Raw genomic sequence first — 25,039 nt, 5'->3', positions numbered from 1 at the left:
AATAAGCATCGCTCTTCCATGCTGTTTTTAGTTTTGACTATACAGTTCTCTGGAGATTGTCCTTCTTTGGGACCCCTCCTTTCTGGCTAACCCCTATTCTCTTTCAAGAGCCACTAAAATAGCACCTCCTCCCTTGCAACACACCAAATCTAATAACCTTGCCTTTCTTGTCCGCCATGCCAAATGACTTTCTTCTCTGTACTCATGGCATTTGTTCATAGCTGTTATTTCATCATGCTCTGCTGTAATATTTTTCTCATCTCTGTCTCTTGTTATGCTGTGAGTAGAGGCTGTTCTGTATGCTGAAAACCTAGAAAAGCACAGACACATAGAAGGAGATACCAGTCGATGAAGTTGGTTCTACATGGAATAGCTTTTCCTTCTAATCCATTTTGGTCAGTTCTCCTGCATCTCTCTTATTTCAGGTGTTTCCACCCTCATTCTACTTATCCAATTCCTATCTACCTTTCATGTTTCCATTTACAGGACATACTCCTCTCTCTCTGAACCTGTTTCCTTTATAGTTAGCAAGACACGATTAATTCACCTCTCCTTGTTTTAATGTACTTTTAGTTTGTCTGAGCTAAAGACCTGTGTCTTATGCTATGCTTGTGTTCCTCACAGGTCACCCTATTAGGCTAATAAATTGGCTCATTAATATGTGCTGGTCGTTTGGTTTTCTGATTATTCTATTCTTCACTGAATGCCCTTCCTCTGAATTCTGGAAACTTTAATTCTGTACCCATACTTAGCATGTGATTGTATAGTTGCTGTTCTGTTTTTGCTTTGATACATATACATTTTGTCTGCCTAGCAACACTGTAAACATTTTTAGAGCATAATTGATCTTCCCAGATACTTAATGAATAGTGGACTTCTAGACTCATACCAACTGAGGACCTGATAAAATATTGAATCTGAATCCACACTCTGTGAATGAAATCGGGAAGTTTCAAACTCTGCATTTTCTAGATTAACTTTTCCTGAATTATCTCACGGCATAGGAATCGTCTGTTACCAATTGATTGCAGAAGCACTTACAATGCAATAATAATTTGAGCCCGGTGGCTAACTGAGGCTAATTCTTAAGAGGGAGTGTGCTTTAAAAGGGTGTAGTTTCTTTTGTTCAGTGTTGCTCACTCTTAATCCATTTGCACTAGGGAAACCACAATTACCATAAATGTAAAGTGTAGAAGTATATTTTTAATGTAGTTTAGTCTAAAAATATTCACGGCCTACTACCTTCTCTTTCTCCATCTGTAACTATTTTATACATCCTACACTGCATTTGAAAGTTAGAAGTTCTTATATACTTTATTAATGAAAATAGAAATGTAGATGTCTAAGAAAGGATTTCTTTTCATTCTATCTTTGGTCTATTTGTTTTATGACACAACTAATAATATTAAAGATTTTCCCAATTTTGCCATTTCTTTTAACTGAAATTCACTAAGAGGTTTGCAGAATTTATTTATTTTTTATTTTTTTTATTTTTATTTTTTTGGCAGAGAGAGAGAGAGAGAGAGAGAGCGCATAAGCGGGGGAGAGGCAGAGAGAGAGGGAGACACAGAATCTGAAGCAGGCTCCAGGCTCTGAGCTGTCAGTACAGAGCCTGATGCGGGGCTTGAACTCACAGACTGTGAGATCATGACCTGAGCTGAAGTCGGATGCTCAACCGACTGAGCCACCCAGGCGCCCCAAGGTTTGCAGGATTTAGGCATCTGAATTGTATGCTGAGATCATAGAGCACCTAACATCCAATTCTAGAAATTATGATTGTGAAAAAAACTTCTTGTCTTACAGCCTTGAATTTTCTGTTTTTCACTAATTTACTACTCAAATCAGTAACCCAGATCTATGGACTTAATGGGCAAAAGATCTTGATTTGACTATATCCAAGGTCAGTGGTGCAACCTTGGGCACATCCTTTTTCTCTTAGTTTTCTCATCTGGAAATGGAGGACTATGTGAGATAATGTATATGAAAGGGTTTCATCAACTCTAATACAATATTATAATACTTTTAAGAAAATACTCTAAATTATAAAATGTGAAGGAAAAAAAAGTAAAACCTAAACAACTAATAACCTTAAGAGCTCTGTTTTTCATGGTCTTTAGTATCAGGGACCTAGAAAATGAATTTAACAAGTCTTCCTGTTCTTTTTGGTAAAAGCAATGTTACATTCAATCAAACTTTCCCAGGTTGGTCTGGACACTTATAAGGTGTGCAGCTCAGAGGAATTATTCCACGTTGACTTATAGTGTTTTTTCTTAATCACCTGTGAAATAAACATGTTTTTATTGTGCTTCCTTTTGTTTTAGCCATGCAGAGTGCTTTGATCACGCTGAAAATCTTTGAGTTCTCTCTCTTTTTGTGCCATTGTTTATTGCCCTGTTGACATGGAATACCTTTTTCTCGTCCCATGTTTACTGATACATTCCTACACCTCTTTCAAGACTCATTTCAAATGTCATGTTTCTGGAAAGATCTCCCTGCCCCTTCTGCTCTGAGTTGGTTAGTTATGACCCCTTTGTGCCCCACTAGACAGTGAGCTTATTGTAGCCCTGTCACTTTCCACTTTTCTTTGGGCAAATCCTGATCTAGTGCATGGTACATAATGGGCACTGAGTACAGCTAGTTGCATCGATCGTCCCACCCTCTTTTTGTCTTTTTCATGTCTTGTCTCTTTTTCTTACCCCTGGTCTTTTCAACTCATTATTTTGTAATGTTTTTGTCAAGCATGTTATTTTTAAACTTATAAACTTGGGGATTGTCTATTAATTTTTTTTTTACCATTACTCCTGTCTTTAATTTTGTGTCACAGAATTTAAAAACCCTGATACATTGTTCTGACACACGAGATGTATGCAATTATTTCATTTAAGAAAGACTAGAATTGTAGAATGTTCTACATTCCATTTTTTAAGTAGCATGACTCAACTATTCCATCAAGGTGTGTTCATTTTCTAGTATCTGTTTTCAGTACAATAGGTAAATAGGGCATTTTCCAGGCTTTCCATGAGCCAATGTAAGTTGCAGCCTGCTTCTCCTCTGTGACTTGGTTCACCCTATGATTGTCTTCCTAGACTTAGGTTCTCTTTCTCTTTCTCACTCTCTCTCTATAATATATAATGTATGATATACTGTATAAACTTACATTTAGGTATTGAAATCATACATATATAAGAATATATAACATTTTATAACATCAGAGAAATTAGAACAATGCAAAACCTAAATATTCCTCTCAAGCCCAGAAAATAGAAAGTCACCAGAAATTATTCCCTGATTCCACTTCCTGGGCCGGCCCCATATTGTGTCTTCAGGTGTTCATGGTGTGAATCTATATACCTTCCTCTCCAGTAAGATCAATATCCATCCTCCTCCCTTGAGCAGAATAGTCCACGGGATAGAGTGGTATAGCAACACACGCTCTAGAAGTCAAATCATTTGGTGTAAAATAACAAACACTGCCAGGGCGTAAGCAAAGCATTATCATACTCGTGCTTTCTTTTCAGGATAGTAGTAAAAAAGCAACAGTTAGCCCAACAGTCTAAGCTAAGCTGAAGTAACTTGAGCTTTTTCACTGCGCCTGAGACCTCTGACCTGTTTTAGGAGGCACGCAGTGCACCCATGCACATCTTTGAAGTATGGGCAGAAAGTGTCAGAAACATTTTAGTTCTAATTCATATAGGGCAACTTTTACCAAAAGACAGCATGGTTTACAAAATGTTTCTCTATCCACGCAGGGGAACATTGTTTTGTTTGATCACGCAGAGCAGTTTCTGCTTTCCATTCCCATCTTTCGAATTATCTTCCAGTGTGTAAGAAATAGCAGCGGTTCATAACCACCCTTGTAAAGACCAGCAGTCTAATTCCTCATCTTCACTTAGACCCATGAAGCAACAGAGGACCACTGAGATGACAGTCGGTCAATTAACCTTAGATAACGACAAATTCTTAGAGATGCTTCATGAAATACTATACAGGATCTGATCAAGAGACATTTATTTTTGTTATATCCAAAACAAGCTGCAGGAACCTTGGTGAATAATGGCTTTTATTTTCAGTTCAATAACACATACATTAGAAATGGTTCCTTAGGGGCGCCTGGGTGGCGCAGTCGGTTAAGCGTCCGACTTCAGCCAGGTCACGATCTCGCGGTCCGTGAGTTCGAGCCCCGCGTCGGCTCTGGGCTGATGGCTCAGAGCCTGGAGCCTGTTTCCGATTCTGTGTCTCCCTCTCTCTCTGCCCCTCCCCCGTTCATGCTCTGTCTCTCTCTGTCCCAAAAATAAAAAAAAATAAAATAAAAAAACGTTGAAAAAAAAGAAATGATTCCTTGGGGAGCGTGGGTGGCTCAGTCCACTAAACATCCGACTCTGGTTCAGATCATGATCTCACGGTTCGTGGGTTGGAGCCCCATATCGTGCTCTGTGCTGACAGTGTAGAGCCTGGAGCCTGCTTCGAATTCTGTATCTCCCTCTCTCTCTGCCCTTCCCCCACTTGTACTCTGTCTCTCTCTCTTAAAAAATAAATAAACATTAAAAAGAGTTTTAAAAAAAAAGAAATGATTCCTTTGACTATGTGTCACATTTTCTACAGAAATTACAACATTTACATTGCAATCTAGCCAACAAATCAATTTATAAAACTCTAGGTGACTTTTATGGATGTTGTTTCAGAAAATACCAATAGTTTCTCAGGGAATATTCGCATTTCAAAGGATTAACAAGGCAAAACTATTTTGTACTGTCATCAGATTCAGTTACAAATATAAAAAAGGCTAAAAACTAAAAATATAACAATCTTCTTATCTCAAAGAAGCAGCTCCATTGAAAAGAGTTTTAATTATTAACTTGTTTGGTTTACTTCAAACGCGCTACTATCCTTATAGTTCCAAATATGTGCTAATATATTAAAAGAGTATATATATCATGAAAAAATGCAGTGGCTTAGCAGTTCTGAAAAGAGCTCGACATCATGATCAGACAAATGATTCAGATTAAAATGATAACGTCATATTTATCAAAATAGGATTTTTAACAAAATGCCAATATTCAATCCTGGCTAGGATGTTTATTGTTTGTGTTCACGTCAGTCAGAATGTGCATCAGTGCTCTGCTTTGGGGATGTAGGTTGGCTTTATATACCAAGAGCCATTAAATCTCATTATCTTTTGACCTAGAATGTCTATGTGTAGGACTCTATCTCAAGAAATGATCCTAAATCCAGAAAAGGCTTTAGCTTTCAGGATGGTTTTTGTAATAAGAAAAAAAATTTGGAGCAACTTAAATTCTCAATCTTAGAGAGTGGTTAAAGCAATTGTAATGTGATTATTTGAAGGAATTTAATACAGTCATTGACATATCTATATAGGACTTGTCACAATATGGGACAACTGTTCATTTTATTAAATTATTAAAGGGAAAATGTATTCTACAAAGTTAAATTAAAGCACAATGTAACAATGTTTAAAATTCTATACACAGAAAGTAGATTGGAAGATATGCAATGGAAGATTACATTTAGATCATGGGTGAAGGTCTCCTCCCTAATTCTCTATCTTAACAAAGTTTAGGTAGTGATTATACATATTCTTATCCATAAAAATCAACATTTAATAACATTATTTTTAATATTTAAGATAAATAATTGACAGTAAGATTCCGTGTATCATAGAAAAAAAAAACAACACACTTTTCAAACATTTGACTTTGAAGACCAACAACAACAACAAAAAATTGGAGGAGATTTCAGGAAGTGAATAAAAGTCTAAAATATTCATTATGTTCATTTCGCCAAGATTTTAATCCTAACTACATCATATGCAGTACTTTAATTTTCAAAATGTGTAATAGATTTTAAGCTCCATGAGGGCAGAGGTCATGTTTTCTTCAGCTTTCTATCATAAGTATCATGGGTAGTGCCGAGAGTACAGAAGCTGTTAATAAATGATTTGATGCATAATAGGTATTATTGAAATGACAATAAAGAAAAGGTCAGTTTGGTGGAAATTTTCTGATTTGCCTGCTTATCTACAATATTTCTTGTTCTGTCAATAGCCCACAGTTGTTTTGGGCAAGGGCTTTTCCACCACTTTTTGCCTACGTGGTCTGGCTTGACCCTTGACGTTCAACTCATGGATTTAACCAGTGGAACTGTGTTTTGCTCAAACTATTGGAAGCAAGACACGCTTTTTTAACTATGAATTTCTAAACTGATAGAAAATAATCTTAGAGCTTCTGGTGGCCATCTTTGGCTCCACTTTAAGGAAATTGAATGACAATAAAACCAACACAAAGAAAGAGCTAAGAGATGGACACCAATAGCTTGGTGAGATCCTTTGATCATTTGGTTTGAGCTATGCCTGAATCCAAGCTATCCCTGGACTTTCCAATTACATGACCTAACAAATCCCTTGTCCACAGCTATTTTGTTTTGTTTTGTTTCTGTTAAGCCAGTTTGGGTTACGTGTGAGTGCTGAATAGAGTTCTAAATTAAACAGAGACTTTATGCTGACATTTCTTATCATAGGTTTGCCAACAGTTTTGAGAATAATGAGAAGTAGTCATTTTTAATGAAAATTGATCCGTATTCTATGCCAGCAGCCTGAAGAAATCATTGCCAATAGTTATCAGTACTTATGAATTACTTCTAGTTTTCAAGAATCTGTTACCCAGATAAAAAGTTTCTAAATCCAAAGGAATTTAAGGGGCTTTCTACTGCAGTACATTGAACTCATGAAACCCAATGTGTTCTCAATAGCCAAGACTTCTTTTTCCTTTGTTCATACACTTCTACCCTCCCATTTTAAGATCACATACCCTCATTTACCCCTGTTTTTCTGTCATCTTTGGTCATGTATATTTAACACAAAGTGCCTTGTTATGGGCTCATCAGTGTATACAGATTCCTACCAGTTCAGAGTCTTTTGAAAGAAAATTGGGTCCTCTGACAGAGATAATAATTCTGTCAGTAAGTGGTTATTCTGAAGCTTTGAATTTATTCATAAACAACACTTTCCACAAGTTGGCTGTGCATAAACACTTCTTATGAAATTTGTCACTGTATTTCCATGAGACACAATCTTGAAAATTTAATAGAAGACATATTTTCTCAACATGCCTTCCATAAGTTAAAAATTAAAGACTTATAAGGGCCATGTGAGTCCTTAGATTTAAATCTTTCTCTGTAGGGCCATAAATCTGTGGTAGAAAACAGATTATGCAATGCTTACATATTTAATTGTTTTCTTCTATAAGACTCTGCATTTAGAATGTAATCATTCTCTATTCTTTTTTTTTTTTAAGTTTATTTATTTATTTTGAGAGAGAGCAAGAGCAGGGAAGGGGCAGAGGGAAGGAGAGATAATCCCAAGCAGGCTTTGCACTGTCAGAACAGAGCCCAATGCGGGGCTAGAACTCACGAACCGGAAACCAAGAGTCCGACCCTTAACCTAGTGAGCCACCTAGGCGTCCCTCATTGTCTGTTCTTAATTTCTAAGGTTCTAAGACATTTAATATTTGCCGTGGTGCCTCCTTTTACCCTATATTTTGAACTAGAAAGAAAACATTTGTGCTTTCCTCCACAAAGTTGTGTCTTTTAAAAATTTTAATAAGATGCCTGTCTTCCTTTTTCTTTTTTTTTCTGTATATGGTGCTTATCTTTTAGCAGAGGTGAGACCCCCATATTGGACCCTTAAATATTTGTTCCATGAATACATCTGTTTGTGTATCTTTAGATAGCTTTTACATAAGAGACCTTGTATTTGCAATAAGTTTGTGTTTGTTTTACTTGAAGTGCAATCTCTTTAACTTTTTATTGCATACATAGGCAATTATATGGTATAAAATATTAGTGCTTGCTATGAGCCAAACATTGTTCAAAGTGCTTTCTGTGTATAATCACATTTATCCTCATAATAATCTATAGATTAGCAGCTATTATTACCCCCATTTTATAGATGAAGAGTCTGAGGCGCAGAAGAGTTAAGTAACTCGCTTAATGGTATATTGCTAGTAAGTAGTAAAGACAGGGGTTGAACCCAGGCATTCTAGCTGCAGAGTCTAAACTCCTAATCTGCAAAATCTGAGCTTTTAACCACTGTTCTATGCTATCAGTCATTCAGTTATGCTGGTAATTTAGGCATAGATTAAAACAAAATACAACAAACACACACATAAAAATGAAAATAAAATAGAGCTCTTTCTAAAAAATATATATTATAAATATGTTTAAGTATACATGCATTTAAATATACACTTAGATAATCATGCCCAAACATACACAGAAAGAATTACCTTTGGATCTACACATATACTTTTTTTTTTTTTAATTTTTTTTAACGTTTATTTATTTTTGAGACAGAGAGAGACAGAGCATGAACGGGGGAGTGGCAGAGAGAGAGGGAGACACAGAATCGGAAGCAGGCTCCAGGCTCTGAGCCATCAGCCCAGAGCCTGATGCGGGGCTCGAACTCACGGAGCGTGAGATTGTGACCTGAGCTGAAGTCGGAAGCCCAACCGACTGAGCCACCCAGGCGCCCCTACACATATACTTTTTTATTCCTATTTCTATATTTCTATTCTTTTCTCCCAAAGTATCAAATATTAACACATCCAATTAAAGTGATTTTATTTTCTCAGAGCCAAATTCCAATGCAGACACAAAATATATGTATCAGTAGCTATACCTTTGGCAATAAAATACTACAAGATATCTCTCAGTTCTTCTTCCATGGTCTTTTATTTCTCAAATATTCCCAGCCTCCTATTTCAAAGAAGCGGTTATATTATTATTCCCACGTTTACATGCAAGAAGGAATTGCTCCCACTGTGAAATAATGAAAAGAAAATCTTTCATACTTTCTTTCTCATCATCACGGGTATTGGGTTATGCCTTTACTTTTCAGTTGAACACGAGGTAGAAATGTCAGTAGCAGGAGCAAGGGGAGTAATTTCACTTATAAGAATTTATAACATAAATGCATTACATAAATGCAAACAAGCATTTCCCTTGACTATAGGATGGCTGTCCAAAAAAGAGGCCAGGGGAGCACCTGGGTGGCTCAGTCGGTTAAGCATCTGACTTCGGCTCAGGTCATGATCTCATGGTTCGTGCATTCGCGCCCCATGTCGGGCTCTGTGCTCACAGCTGAGCCTGGAGCCTGCTTTAGATTCTGTACCTCCATCTCTCTCTGCCCCTCCCCTGTTCACGCTCCATGTCTTTCTCTCTCAAAAATAAATAAACATTAAAAAAAAAAAAAGAAGAGGCCAGGTGCCCACAGTATTCCAGAATAATGGGCTGCCATTAAGAAGCATAGATTATAACTGCTTCTGAATACATTTTACTAGTTCCAACCTGACTTATTGTTGAGCAAGGCTGAACTCTTACTTGCCTGATCATCACTTTCTGTTCCTTTTCAACATATGTGTATATACTTATCATCGAAATAGCAGGAGAGAGTGAAAAAGTGGCCTTTTGGAGGCAGTCAGGCTTGGGTTCCAATGTTGACTTCTTCTTCATTGGGTCAGTGGGCAAAGGATGATCACATACTTTTTCATGGTTTTATCATTTGAAAGGAGCCCTCACTGGGCTGTTTGAGAGGATTCACTGAAATGCCTGCCACATCCTGATTTTTAGCAGTGGCTCAGGAAGTATGAATTTTAGTTCCTTCTCTATACCCTATATTAAACAATTACCATTTGAAAATATTTACCTTCCTTTCCTAACTTCCATCACTGCTGATGGGTGCAGTCAATACTGAACTCACTGAGTTGTGATAGGAGAAATGATGCTGCAGTTCTCCTTGCAAGGGTTATTAGTTTTCAAAAGACTATACTCGATGGGGGTGCCTTGGTGGTTCCGTGGGTTAAGCAATCTGACTCTTGATTTCGGCTCAGGTCACAATCTGACAGTTCGCGAGTTTGAGCCCATGTTGGGTTCTGCACTGATGACGCAGAGCCTGCTTGGGATTTTCTCTCTGCCCCTCTCTCTCAAAACGAATAAAGTTAAAAAGAAAAAAGAAAAACAAACAAACAACAACTAACCTCAGTGGAATATAGTACTTTTGGGCTAGGATATCTTGCATGTAATGTGTAAGTAATTCGGATGAACGGAGTGATTTTAAAGAGAGTTGGTCCCAGATCGTAGTTGCTCTCAAATAGTGATAGTCAAGGAAGAAAATAGATTGCCTCGCGATGAGTAACAAAAGAAGAATGCAATAAAAAAATTATCTGCCAGCTATTTCCCTATTCTCTAACTTTTATGAGGTCTATGTACACTCTGCTAAATTCTTGGTGACACCTCGAAGACCAAACCACAGTGGACAGACGATGACGGGGGTAAACACAGAGAAGTTGCTGCTGTGACCGGAGCGCCAGATCTCCTGCAGAACTGTGGTGCTGTCTGAGGCAGACAACACCTAAACGCTGAGATAGGGAGATAAGTTCTGATGGCTGTGATTACACATGCATATGTCCCCTGATTTGCCAAAACGGCAGCTGAGGAGGCATCACTTCCATGTATGGAGTTTGTGCACCATTTGTGTTTGTACCTAGGGGCAAGACAGGTTAATAAGGCCAAGAAGAAGGAGGGGAGGACGTGGGAGTGGGTAATAACCGGGGAGCATCAACCTGGGGGGAAAAGGAGGAGGTTTGAGGATGGAGGGTGTTCCCTCTTGCTTCTGCCTATGTGTCAAGTGGCAGGAGAAATTTTGAAAGCTGTGAGGAGGAGCTAGTGACCGGGCTTTGGGGTGTTTTGTACCCCACCCTCCCCACTTGTAGGAAAACCTCTTTACATTCAGAAGTAATTGAATTGGAAGGAGGAAGACTGACCTGGGAATAGGAGGAAAGCAATTCTCCCGCGGCTCCATCTCCTGTCTCTTATCACTGGCCTCCTGACTCTCTTCCAAACCAAGCTCGGCTGCATCAAGGTGGCAGCAGAAACACCCCGCACAATTGCCAGCCATTGGGAATCTGCTTAAGCCACCCTGTGCATCCCAAGCTGCCCTATTATCCAGCCACCATCCCTGACCATTGGGACCACTTCTGATGGCTGTGGCCTCTGCTGCCCCAGGGAGCATCTTCCGTAAGCAGCTCCTTTTCTGTCTCCTGGTGAGTAACAACCAAAGGATCAAGGAATTCATGCATGTTACTACGCGCTTCCTCCCTCTAGTTTGGGCTTGAAAGGGAGCAGGGGTGGCAGTGGAAGGCCCAGAAGATAGACTGAGAAAACAAAAACAGATCTGAGAAAAACCCAAGCAAGAGCTGAGATACATGTGACCCGGGATAGCAGGTGTTTTGTTTATTCTTCGCATGCCCACTGCCAGCATGTTGAAGTTTTTCAAGGGAATCCCTGTTCAATCTTGCTGTGGTGTTTTCCTAAGGAACATTGGAGTGAATTCATTCCTTGGGCATTTGTCCCAGAAGGTTCTGAGGTTTCCTCTCACTACCAGTCATTAAATGCGCTGTAGTTGTTTGTCACGCTTAGTTCCACTGAGCTGCAAGAGGAGGAGAAGGAAGTCTGGGTGGGGATGTGTATTATCCAGGACTTTCATTTTACCCACACGAAGCTAAGAGAAGTGCAGAACTCCCAGTTCAAGCAAGGGGTTTAACTTGAGAAAAACAATAAAGAAAAATGTGACAGCCATTGAAAACAATCCATGACCTTGGCTTCCACTTGGGTTTTCATAGCTTCATAAGTGTGTACTCAGGGGCTATTTTTCTTTGGCGGGGATGAGGGAGAGGAGACTTGTCCCATATCTCCATCTGGCATTTCTGAGCTGTGCATTTTCTTTCTTTCTCTCTCTCTCCATTTTAGTTTCAGAATTTAAAGATTTTACTGTATGGGGATAAACATTTTCTCCATATAAATATATGATGCAGGGTTGATGGTCAGATTCTCATTCTGTAACTGCCTGGGGGAGACAATAACAACAACGTCAGAGACCACCTTGAGTTAGCAGTAGGTAAAATGTGGTGAAAGATTTTTGAGGGACTCGTCCAGTTTTCTTTTGCTTCTGGTCTCTTCTGTGTCCAGTATCCTTTGGATCATCCCTTGCCCATCCATCCCTAACCCCCATAATAATTAAAAGGTGTCTGACCCCAGCTCCCTGTAAATCATTAAGCTGTTAATTTAAGTTGAAGACTGGAGTAATACTTCTGGTGACCTCCATTGGCTTTGCCTACAGAGGCAGAAGCAAACAAGTGGGGATCGTAGGGCAGGTAGAAAAGAAAATGGTTGTGGGAGTAGGGATGTGGCTATATCCTATGAGAATAATGTGTGTGTATATATAGGCTAGACATGTATACATATAAATACGTCCATATACAGATACAGATGTGTGCACACGCACACACACACACACACACATATATATATATATAGTAATTACAAAATAGTCTTTCTACATCATATATTGAGATTGTTACTAATAGAATTCTTTATGTTCTGAAAGTTCTTGAGATATAAATGTAGTTTATTCCTTGGCATTAGGGATGAGTATATTAAAAAGTCAAATAAATAAGAATGTCTTATGTTTAAATACCTACCTTGTGCTAGACACTGAGTTTGTAACAGAGAACAAGGCAGGTGTGTTTTTTCCCCTTAAGTAACTTGCAAGCTCTTGGAAGAGAGGCCTGGAAACAGAAAGATCATTAGGTGACTATATGATCAGCCTGCTGCTACATTCCAGGAAGGAAAATGTGTGGAATTGTAAAAACATTACAGGGAAGCTTAAAAAATATATATATATATATATTTTTAATTAAACTGAGTACAAATGTAACTTTTTAAATTCCAGTGTTAGGTATTATTTGCCTAACAGTGTTTTTGTAAAACTACAAACTATTTAAATAGGCTGATGCAGTATATCCAAGTATGGATGATAATGCCCTCTTTCTCTCCCAAATAATAGGTCCCATAACTAGAAATATGTCCTCAGAAAAAAATCATAATAAAATTGACCTGTTTCTGGGAAATCTAGCCCTGCTCTATCTTGTATTTAAACAATCAAAAAGCAGTCATAGTGGTAAACAGGAGAGAAGGCAAATAAATACAGAATGTGAAGAGAATGAAGCAAACTATATTTTGAACCCGACGATACTTTTAAACTAGTAACTTTTTTCCCCCAAGTGGTCTGTCTTTTTTCCTTTGACTATCTAACTGTTTAAAACAATAGTTGTGTCTTGAATTTAATTACAGATCTTTACCCTGTTGAAGGCTACTCTCTATATTTTGAATTATATTCCTTTTTAGACTAGTTTTTTGGTTTGAGATCATTTAAACCTTGATGTTTATGCCAAGCCAGTCCCAAGAGCCACCTGAGATGAGTGAATATTTGTGGGTGGTGTTCTTTACAAGGTTAAAAAAAATCCTCCAATGGTTTCTAGCCTTAATCAACTACAATCTCAAATTGTGTGGGGTTGTGGAAATAATTTGTGTATAAATATTGGATCATTAAATTCTCAAGTTAAGTGCTTTCTTCACGCTAAAAAATCACAGTAACATTTATAATTGGCCTTAGAGATGATAACCTTTATATAAAATCAATGGTTTGTAAGCTATTTCTTACAAATGACACAATATGATTTGGGTTCCAAGAACTACTGTTCACTCTAATTTCACTGATACTAAATGACTATGGTGCCCCTAAAGCCATTTCCTTTGCTCTTCCCTTTTAAAATGAATATGAAAAATGCTGAAGGACTAGAAGATAAATTTGTTTCTGAAATTGACACGATTTTTATCAATAAGACAAAACTGTAACGTGAAAGTTTGTGATCAAATATAATTCCTGATTTTTTTTTTCTTTTTTCTTTTTTGAGGTTTTAATATTATCTTGCGATGCTTGTCGGAAGATTTCTCTTCAAGTTCCTTCTCATCTTCAGGCTGAAACACTGGTAGGCAAAGGTGAGAAACAGTATTAAAACAGTATTATAGTTTTCACTGCTATATCGAGCTTCAGGGTGCTCTAGTAAACTTTGGGATAAAGCCATGTAGTAGCTACTTGGCATTAAAATTCGACATAAAATGAAAGATGGACTACTCTGTTTTGGTAGCGGTTAGAAACAAAGTACCAAGTTAGTTGTATACTTTTCTTGCCAGAGAGTTAGCAAACATCAAAGCTCTAAATTGGCTTAGTTCAAATGAATAAAGGCACCAAAACCAGAAGCATATCTTAATCCGTATCAGCTAATCTGCTGCCAAAATTCCAAAGCCAGTTGTTCTTTAGTTGATTAGATATAAAACAAATGTGTCAAAATTTAAATGCCCCCACATCATATTTGTGCTTAAGGTTGATTATAATGAACAAATATTCACCAAGAATTTGTGATCTATGACACAGAATAGCTTGTGAAAGTCAAAATTGCAACAAATCTTACTCTCAGAGCCGTCCCTAAAGCGTAGGTTGGTTGGTCCGAGTCCAAGGCTCACATTCCTTCCATCAAGGTTTTTCATTGGCCTTAAGTTTACATCTTCAATACAGCAGTGGTATCCTTTCGAAGACAGACATCATTTGCCCAGTGCTTTGAAGTTTTAAATTAATCCACTGCCTTATACCTTCTAAAAACACTTAGAAAGATAAACAATCTATATTTTATAGACATATAGCAAATATGCTAAATATGTTAAATATGAATCTGTAAAGGAAATATTTTGATAACAACCACAATATATACTAAGTATTACTTAAGTATAGACTAGTTTTCTTACTTTTTGCAAGATAGTTTTAACTACCAAAGATTATTGCAAACAAGCTCCAAATTTACTGATATCATACAGTTACACTACATATAAAATGATAAATTTGTGTATATATATATATCTGTTATATATATATATATACACAAATATATATATATGTGTATATGTATACACACACACACATATATATATATACATATATATATATATATATATATATATGTACAAACCCATAAATAAGAGTTCAAGTGGAAACAGTAAATCCAGGGACACTAAGAAAATATTTTATATCTATTCACAAATTAATTTATGATGAAAATACTAGAAACCATGACTCCATTTATTTAATTATTTAATTTCCATGGCCCCTAAATTTTATAATAGTAGGTACTCAATAAATTCCAAGGGTAACCTCCCTCTTGCTGCTTCTCAAGCACTCACAGTTGCCAGTCCTGTAAAACTTGTTCTATTCCTGTTTTATTTTACAAATTACTGTGAATTTCTTCCCTGCAGTGAATACAAAAGAATGCTTCCAGTCAGCCAGCCTAATCCTGTCAAGTGATCCCGACTTCAGAATTCTAGAAGATGGCTCCATCTACACAACACATGACCTCATTTTGTCTTCTGCAAGGAAAAGCTTTTACATTTCTCTTTCAGATGACCAGAGACAGGAACAGAAAGAGATAGAAATTGTACTGGATGTGAGAGGAAAGAAGGTATATAGATCAAGACTTAAGTGTAATACTCTGCTTTATGAGAACTCTTCATTTCATAGATTTCCTTCCACGTTAAGATCATTGTTCCTGAATGCTCGCTTGTTTGTTTATTCTACTTCTAATTAACTTATGTAAAGACTAGACAGTTTTAAGGCATGGGAGAGCTATTTGCAAAATGGTGTAAGAATGAACAGCTCTGGGGCCGGGGAGCAAACTCAGAATATCATAGGTTTCAGATAGTGGTTTGAGGTGTGGCTAAAAGCACAACCAACCTGAAGAACAGGCAGGGGTGGGTCTAAAACTCAGTGGAAATGGATTCAGGCTGGAGGTGTGGCACTCTACCCTGAGTGGCTTTCTCCCAAGTGACTATGGGTTTCAGTCTCTTTAAAGAGATTCTCTAAAGCTTACTCCCAATTTAATAGACAATTCCACCGGTCCGTTTCCTTAGAGAATGAAGTATAGCCAGTCCACAAGATTGGTTTGAATGTTCTGGCTCTAGGCTCATTTTCCCGAAGTGAGTAATAGTGATCAAGGAGTGGGAAGGGAGAGGTTACTGAAATTCACATAGGTCTCACTTTAACCAAATTCTGCCCAATGAATCGGTTTTATGAAATAATTTATTAATAAGTGATTTGATTTATGGGAGACCCCCTCTAGTTAAATTCCTTTGGATTATAAGAATTCTTCACCAAATTTAGAATATGCTTACATATTAATATGCATTACATATATTACAAATTTAGGAAAAGGCTTATAAAACATTATTTCTTATTAGAGAGTTTTCACATTACATAAAATAAAATATACTCGAACAAATGCTGACCTCTGTCTCTGTATAGTTATACAAATGCTTTGCACCATAGTTAGTATTTTAAAAAATGTCGGTTGTACCACTCCTAATGGAATAAAACTAATTTTTAGCTTTTGTTAACAGATTACCTATTTTTAGGGGGTATATACTCCTCAAGATGGCATCTTTCATCCATGCCTTACAAAGTTCTGGTGGATTAACTCATTAAATCAGGTGAAACTGGTTCCTACGTGTGTGTATGAATCTTAGTAATACAAAACAGAAATGGTGAGGGTATTACCTGTGATCTTGTTATGTACAACTCTTACTTATTTTCCTCATGTTAACGTACATGTGAAAATCACAGTTCCTGATGACAGGCAGTATTGTATTTCTTCATGTCTCATCGCACGCAGGTTCCCAAGAAGAGACACACAAAAGACCCAGTTCTCAAGCGCAGCAAGAGGCGATGGGCCCCTATTCCCTGTTCACTGATGGAGAACTCCTTAGGTCCATTTCCGCAACATGTTCAGCAGGTACATTTTACCTCGTTTGACTTTGTAGAGTGGAGGCTTTTTGCTTGTTTATTTTTAAAAATTTGCTTGTTTATTTTAAAATTCAATCCATTTGAATTGAATCAAGACTTTAAGCTGCTTGTACTAATAAGGATCATCTATTCACCAGAACTAGAAAAGAATCAGTGTGTTTTGTCACTTTCCTCCAGAAATCATATTTAACATTCAGCGACAAGTTTCAGATACTGAGTTGTTGATGCTCTTGGGTCTATATCCAGATTCTCCTGAATAGTCTACCAGAATTTAGCATTCTTGGACAGAGGACATGCCTAGCAGATTTTGCATAATTCAACTGTCCCTTTCATTAATACTTATCCACGGTGCCTAGCTGGCTCAGTGGGTAGGATACGCGACTCTTGATCTTGGGGTTGTGAGTTCAAGCCCCACGTTGTGTGTAGAGATTACTTAAAAATAAAGTCTTTAAATAAATAAATAAATAAATAAATAAATAAATAAATAAATAAAGTTATCCACACAGAAAAGACCAGTATTTTTGTTTACCAAAAAGGTGGCATCACTGTCAGATAGCTGGAGTGTAAAAGTAGGTCAGGTTTGAAATTATGAATTAATTGTGGGAGGAAAGTTGCATTATTTCTATTTTTTTAATCAGAGATGTTTCCATTCCAAATAACTCAACACACTGAAATTGTTCCTATACTTTATATACTACTAATAATTAAGTGAATAGGAATTGTAAAGGTATAACTCCAAGATTTCCCATAAATATGCAGATCACTCAAAAGAATTTGGGATCCAATAGATGATTGAGTTTGTGGCTTTGCACATTGCAGAAGATGAATAAGAATTTAGAAAAATATGGGAGATGATGAGAAAATAAGTAAGGGAAAGAAAGAGTAGGCGAATAGGAAAGAGAGGAAGTGCTAAAAATGGAAACATCACCACATATTAGGTTGAAGATGTTTATCATCGCATATTTGTTCTTTTCCTAAACTGTCACTTATTGTTACAGGTCCAATCTGATGCTGCACAGAACTACACCATTTTTTACTCCATAAGTGGACCAGGCGTGGACAAAGAGCCCTTCAATTTGTTCTACATAGATAAGGACACAGGAGATATCTTTTGTACGCGAAGTATAGACCGTGAGCAATATGAACAGTTTCCGGTAAGATTATTGGATTATTGGATTGTTTATTCAGAATTACCTTTCAAATAACTGTATTAATATTTTCAATGCTGCTTATTTGCATGTTAGAAGAATCAATTATTTGACTTAATATTTAAATATTATCAATATATAACATAAACTTCAAATTTCTATTAGTACCATTGATAAAGAAAGATAATGGATATCATAAGAGAAGAAAGGGGAGAAAATGTAATGATGGGGCACCTGGGTGGCTCAGGATGTTAAGTGTTAGACTTTTGATTTCTGCTCAGGTCATGATCTCACAGTGAGTTTGAGCGTGGAGCCTGTTTGAGATTCTCTCTCTCTCTCCCTCTCTCTGCCCCGCCCCTTCTTGCTCACGCTTTCTCTCTCTCTTTCTCTCTCTCTCTCTCTGTCTCTCTTTCTCTAAATAAATAAATAAACTTAAAATTTTTTAATGTAATGACAGAATTTTATTTTTTTTTTTAATTTTTTTAACGTTTATTTATTTTTGAGACAGAGAGAGACAGAGCATGAACGGGGGAGGGGCAGAGAGAGAGGGAGACACAGAATCGGAAGCAGGCTCCAGGCTCTGAGCCATCAGCCCAGAGCCCAACGCGGGGCTTGAGCTCATGGACCACGAGATCGTGACCTGAGCTGAAGTCGGATGGTTAACCGACTGAGCCACCCAGGCGCCTCGTAATGACAGAATTTTAAATGAAAGGCTTTGATCTATAGAATCTTGGGACAATAGTAAATTCTGTTGAGTTTGAATTTCCCTATAATAGCATCGTTCAACTAGTCTCAACCCGACTGTACATTATAAATCACATGAGAACTTTCTAAACACTACTGATGCTCAGGTCATTTCCCAGAAATTCTGATTTAATTGTTCTGGGATGGGGCCCAGGCAATTAAAAATTTGAAGTTACCCAGTGTAATTCTAAACGTATCCTAAGATTGACATTCACTGCTTTCACTTCTTGAATAATATTGTGCTTCTTCTCTTGTCTCTGACTATCCTCCAGCCATGAAAACCTTTGATATTTATTTTCCTTCTTTGGTAATCCAGAATAAGTTTACCAATTCCTCTTAGTCTATCTAATTTGACCCAAAGGAAAATTTTAGCTCTTCTGAGAATTAAATCTTTTTTTTCTCTTTCAAACCTCACGTATTTCCTTATGTTCGGATGTCTAATCAGACATACAGGAGAAATTCAGAGTGAGTTTCAGGGAGATGATGAATTAAATTGTTAAGCATTAGGATATGTGAATTATGAGTATAATGAAAGAACTCTTTGATAAAGGAGTACATAAAAGGGAAAATTATCTCATACTTGGGCAGTCCAGACAGTAACATCTTAGGTATCTGGAACGTAAGTAGGAAGTGGTAGCCGCATAAAGGCAGCCGTGAAAGAAGTTAATGATTGGGGGTAGGGTGGGGTAGAGGGTGGACACCCTATCCTAAGGATGTCAAAGCACCATATAAGGTGGTGAAATTTTTAGAACAATACTAACGGCCCACTTTAGGGATTTCATAATTAAATTAAATGACTGGATCAGAATGACGTATTTTCTTTATAATTTTATGCTCCACCCCAATTCTCTGAATAAACATATTTATTCATAATAATATCAAATCATTACTTTAAAAAGTAGCTTACATATGGGTGCCTGGCTCCTCATTCAGTGGAGCGTGTCATTCTTGACCTAGGGGTTGTGAGTTTGAGCCCCGCATTGGGTGTAGAGATTAGTTAAAAAGAAAATCTTAAAAAAATAGCTTGCATGGACTCTTACAGGAAAGGTGTGTTAAGCATTATTGCAAACATTTTGATCTATCTAGAAAACAAATAAATAACTGATAAATATATAGATACAGATGTGTGTATGTGTGTGCATGGGTGTAAACATGTAAATTCTCTGCCCCTTTTATAGCTTCTTCACAAGAAGAAAAGATCTAACATTAGTAGTCTCTCTTGAGGAGAAAAAAAAGGTGCATACTCTGTATGCTACAACATACATTTCATTTCTTATTCTGCTGATAACATTCTGCTTTTGGATTTTGGAATTTGGAGGTCTTCAGCTGCTTCCCACTGGATCATTGCCAGTAAAAAGGAGGAGAGAATAGTTTAACTTTAAAAATAAGTTACATTGGGATGCGTCGCTGGCTCAAGTTGGTAGAGCATGTGACTCTTGATCTCAAGGCTATGAGTTTGAGCCCCACATTGGGTGCAGAGATTACTTATAAAAAAGTTACTTTGCTATTTTTTAACATCTTTTAAAGGACGAAGGAATAAAATAGTTTGGAGTTCATGCTTAAAGTGGCTTTTGGCTAATTTTTATTTCAGAATTACCAATATTTCTCTAGTTCCAATTAACATAGGATTGAATTGCTATTAAGAAATATCACTTGCAAATTAGTAAGATTCATAAAAGAAAGTATAACAAACAGATGTAAACATGATGCAAGTTCTGAAATCACTTCATGCAATATAGAATGGAAGCCTTCTTTACCAACATAAAGGTGCAAATTAAAATAATATGTCTCAGTCAGTTGAGCATCCGACTTTGGCTCAGGTCATGATCTCATGGTTCTTGAGTTCCAGCCCCACGTCAGGCTCTGTACTGACAGCTCAGAGCCTGTACCCTGCTTCGGATTCTATGTCTCCCTCTCTCTCTGACCCTCCCCAGCTCACACTCTGTGTCTCCCTCTCTCTCAAAAATAAACAAACATTAAATAATAATAATAATAATAATAATATGTCTTTGCTTTCCTATCAAATCAATTTCACTCATTGCTTTATATTGGAAAGCTTATTTCTCTGGAAATTAGATCTTCAGTATCTGCCACTTTTTCTTTTAGCCTTGGACGGGTCACAACCTTCAAGAATCTGTTTCCTTCTGTATTTTATGGGCTTCTAATAGTTCTCTTACCTACCTCAGAGCTGTTGCCATCATTAAACACCATAATATTGGTGATATCAATATATAAACTGTAAAGCTCTTTAAAAGCAATTCTAGCGGCAGATCAAACAACACACATGCTATAGGATTTTGCCTTCAAAATAGGATTTTGATGGGATTTCCCAACTTTTTGCATTTATATAACCTATATATAAATGTTATGTGTTAACCAGTTATTATTACTTGAAATAATTCAATTTTATTGATTATTGAGAACAAGTAACCATGAGTCTAATTCAATACATATCCTTTTTGTGCTCCTGTTCTCTCACTTGCCACCTGTTATCATGTTTAATCTTGGCTTGCAAATATTTTTCTGGATGAGTTGCACCATTATTGCAGTTTGAGGAGTTTGTCTTAAACCATTAAATTCATCTTATCTTTCAGGGATGTGTATGAGGCCATTTTTTCCAAGTTTTTCAAAAAATAAGAAGAGGATTTTCTTCAATAATTCCAAGTTATATATGAAAGAAAGCAGTTATAAACACTTTTCTCTTTGAATGTTGAGGATAATCTGTATCTTTTGTAAATACATAGGGGAAAATTGGGTTTCAGTGTAATCCCTTACCTATCCAACCAGAGCCTTATTATCTTGCAACATGTGTTTCTTTTCTAGACTCATAGGTCTACCCATTATCTTTATATGTATGTTGCAAATCACATTCTGTACCCACTCAGCTTTGGTGGCACTGCTCTCTCCATAACTCTGCTCAGTCAACATTAGATATCTTTCATTACAAGGTCAAACTCAAATCCCCACTTCTGTTGGCAACTATTTGCATCTTCTCAAAGATAAAGAAAATTTCAGCAAATTGCAGTGTGAAAGGGCTAAAAGAAATGAGATTCTCCAAGCTACAGAAGAATTCAAGGGAGAAACAATATATCAAAAACACACCTGAAATGTAAATAATACTCTTTTAATTCAGCTAAAAATGTGACTAATTTTAAAGTATAATATCCTATATTATACTTCTTTTAAACAATATTCATATACTTGAATATACATGATTATTGCTTTCAGTATAAAATAATGGGAACTAAACTGTAAAACCATTACTATTATTGAGTTTTTGGAACTGTTGCTTTAATGACTAAATAAGAAAGTGTATAAATAATTTCTTTATTATTGGAGTATAAATGGATTCCCCTCTGGAGCGAGGCTATGCTTTAAAGTTTAGCTATATTCCTAATCTGGATCATCCTCTCTACAATAATGATTTCAGTTTTGATTTATTTTGGAGATACTTAACTCATCACTGGTAACAAAATAAAACCAGGTACCCAAAATAGTACCTGGGATTCTGTCTCGCTTTCTCTCTGCCCCTCCCCTGCTTATGTGTGTGGGCTCTCTTTGTCTTTCAAAATAAATAGATTAACAAAATTTTTTAAGGATTTAAAAAGAGATAATGGATGCCAGAGACACAGAAATGCCATAATCCCTAGAGCTTGGCAACTAATCAGGCTATTGAAAGACAGGGAGGAGTTAAATACCTGGAATTTTAATCCTGGTTCATTTTGGAAGATGGTCACAGCAGGACAATCAGGAAGAATTGATTGTTCCGAAGAACTGAATTAATACAGAATTTACCTTGGGCACATTTAGTTGGTACTGTCGGTGAGAAAATCCATTTAGTTCAATGGCTATTTATTGAACAATTGTTATGCATAAAGCATATAAGAGGTAGAAAGAAATAAATTGATGGTGTTTACAAGGAAAACACATTAAATCCCAGCTTTGGGGTCAAGATATATTATTATGAGATTGAGTTTGAAATATGTATATGATTTTATTGGCACTTTTAATACATAACAAATATATATTTATGATAGAAAAATGAGAAAGTACAGATAAGTAGAGAAAAGAATTCATAATTGGATCACTGAAGATAGTTGATATCTATGTATACATCTCTGCAAATCTGTAAATAAATGGAATCCTGTTTTTTGTAGACTTAAAAAAAGTACTTGTCATTAGCATAAGTGGGGGAAATTTGTGTGCTCTAACAAGCAGAGGGCATGTGATTAATTCAGAGAGCAGAGTAGCCTCATTCTGGGGTGCATGGTACCTGGTGGGAGAATGTGAACACTACAAGAGTATCAAAGCCATAAGGTCATTGTCTGCGCTGGTGTGTTTTCCATCGCTTAAGTTCTTAGTTACATATTCTTTTGTGGAGGACTTTTTAAACATCATGTCTTTCCCCATCCGCTAGGCCTAATTTTGTGTATCGTTTGTCATTTGAGAAGGAGCTGATGGTGTTTGTCTACCTTTCAGCTGTATGCCTATGCAACCACTGCAGACGGCTACGCGCCAGAGTACCCGCTCCCCTTGCTATTCAAAGTGGAAGATGATAACGATAATGCTCCATATTTTGAAAACAAAGTGACTATCTTTAGTGTGCCTGAAAATTGTCGAACTGGTAAGTTCCCTTCTTAGAAAAACACTAGATTTTTGCTTTGATTCAGCTCCTCAGTCATGCTTGAAACACAAGTATGCAAAACATTTAAAAATGCTTGAATGTCAGGGGTGCCTGGCTGGCTTAGTTGGAAGAGTCTGCGACTCTTGATCTCAGGGTTGTGAGCTTGAGCCCCATGTGGGGTGTAGAGATTACTTAAATAAATAAATATTTTTTTCTTAAAATGCTTGAATGTCAAGAGTATTCTACATGAAACTTTGTAGTCTTACAAGATCATATACTCTTCAGAGGCAAACCTTTTTGCCCTCATTTCTTCGATGCTCATATAGAAAGCAGCTGAATCCGCTATGAATATGAACGTGTGACAAATGCTGTTTATGTTTTATGATTTGACCATGTACATAGGTGTCACAGATGCCTTTATAAAGCAATAAATAATTTGAATCTTTACAAAGTTTCAGTAAATTTTCAAGGACCCAGAAATAGATCATCTCATGGAAATGTTTATCTGACTTATAAAAATAAATATATTGCTTTAGTTGGCAAATTTTTCAGACAAATTAAAAAAGCTAAACTGGCTTAATGCTCTTAGGCAGCCAAGACTGTGACCTAGGCACATCAATGGGCATAGGACTATGAGGTTTATTTTAAAAAGAAAAAAGTTACAAGAGGGGTACCTGTGTGGCTCAGTTGGTTAAGCATCCAACTCTTGATCTCGGCTCAGGCCATGGACTCACGGTTCATGAGATTGAGCCCTGTCATCAGGCTCTGTGCTATTCGCTAATTCTATTAGCTTAGAATTCTATTAGCTATTAAATATATTAGCTTAGAATTCTCTCTCTCCCTCTCTCTCTGCCCCTCCCACACATGCACACTGTCTCACTCTCTCTCAAAATAAATAAACTTTCAAAAAAAGCAAAAAGTTGCAAGAAATGCCTCATCCATTCTATTGTCATTATGTATGCATGCATGTTTAATATTGTTCTTTCACAGTTAGTAGTTTGGTAAAGCAACATTTCTAATACAATGTTTTCTGGGCCGTAAAGCTTGTCCAAATGATATTCAGACTGCTACACAGTGTACTAATAGTTACCTGCATTACTTGAATATTAACAATTCAGCACATTTATTAAAATATCAAAGTGTAAAATCTTTCTTATCGTATTCAAAGCTGTGCTATTCCTCTAATTAACATTATCAAGTTCAGGTATAAAAGAAGATATACAGAGAAGGTCCCATCCAAAAATAGTCCATGAACTGGGGTGGTGGGTAGGGGGGAAGAATTTGAGAACCGCTGCTATCAAGGGTGGGGTGGATACTCTCAAATGTGTGGAATATAAACCGTGTTATTCATAGTACCCACATAAGTGAAGTTTCCAAGTAAGGGGAGCTTGGAGTTTGGGAGAGCTTTAGCCACTCCACTAACCTGTAAAATCAATCCACTTGTGGTTTTGGGGAGAATATACTACAACCATACCTTGTTTGTAATTCAATTATATTGCTCTTTTAAATTGTTGATGATATTGCATTTATCTAAACAGGAACTTCAGTGGGACAAGTGACTGCCATAGACCACGATGAACCTGACACTCTACATACTCGTCTGAAATATAAAATCTTACAGCAAATCCCAGATCATCCAAAGCACTTCTCCATACATCCAGATACAGGTGTCATCACCACAACTACACCTTTACTGGATAGAGAAGTAATGAGCTGATTAATTAATTTTATAATCACTAAGCTATATTTAAACTGATAATGAAC

At 36.8% G+C, this 25,039-nt stretch overlaps 1 protein-coding gene across 4 annotated transcripts in view; it reads left to right on the top strand.

Moving 5' to 3' along the window:
* Positions 1-25,039, top strand: part of DSC1 (desmocollin 1) — a 346,452-nt gene that overhangs the window by 304,860 nt on the left and 16,553 nt on the right. For 2 of the 4 annotated variants that reach the window (XM_003995095.5, XM_006938832.3), the window contains exons 1-7: positions 10,692-11,114; positions 13,827-13,911; positions 15,220-15,422; positions 16,629-16,748; positions 17,758-17,913; positions 23,131-23,275; positions 24,814-24,980. In XM_003995095.5, the coding sequence (XP_003995144.1) occupies positions 11,052-11,114; positions 13,827-13,911; positions 15,220-15,422; positions 16,629-16,748; positions 17,758-17,913; positions 23,131-23,275; positions 24,814-24,980 (939 nt within the window). In that variant the 5' untranslated portion in view covers positions 10,692-11,051. Of the gene's footprint in view, positions 1-10,691; positions 11,115-13,826; positions 13,912-15,219; positions 15,423-16,628; positions 16,749-17,757; positions 17,914-23,130; positions 23,276-24,813; positions 24,981-25,039 lie in introns of those variants that run through there. The other 2 variants (XM_019815118.2, XM_019815119.3) reach the window with 1 other exon arrangement.

This window comes from Felis catus, chromosome D3 (genome assembly GCF_018350175.1).
Source record: "Felis catus isolate Fca126 chromosome D3, F.catus_Fca126_mat1.0, whole genome shotgun sequence".
Lineage (NCBI taxonomy): Eukaryota > Metazoa > Chordata > Mammalia > Carnivora > Felidae > Felis > Felis catus.
The sequence above is the reverse complement of the archived record's forward strand: the minus strand, read 5'-3'. Positions and strand labels throughout refer to the sequence as shown.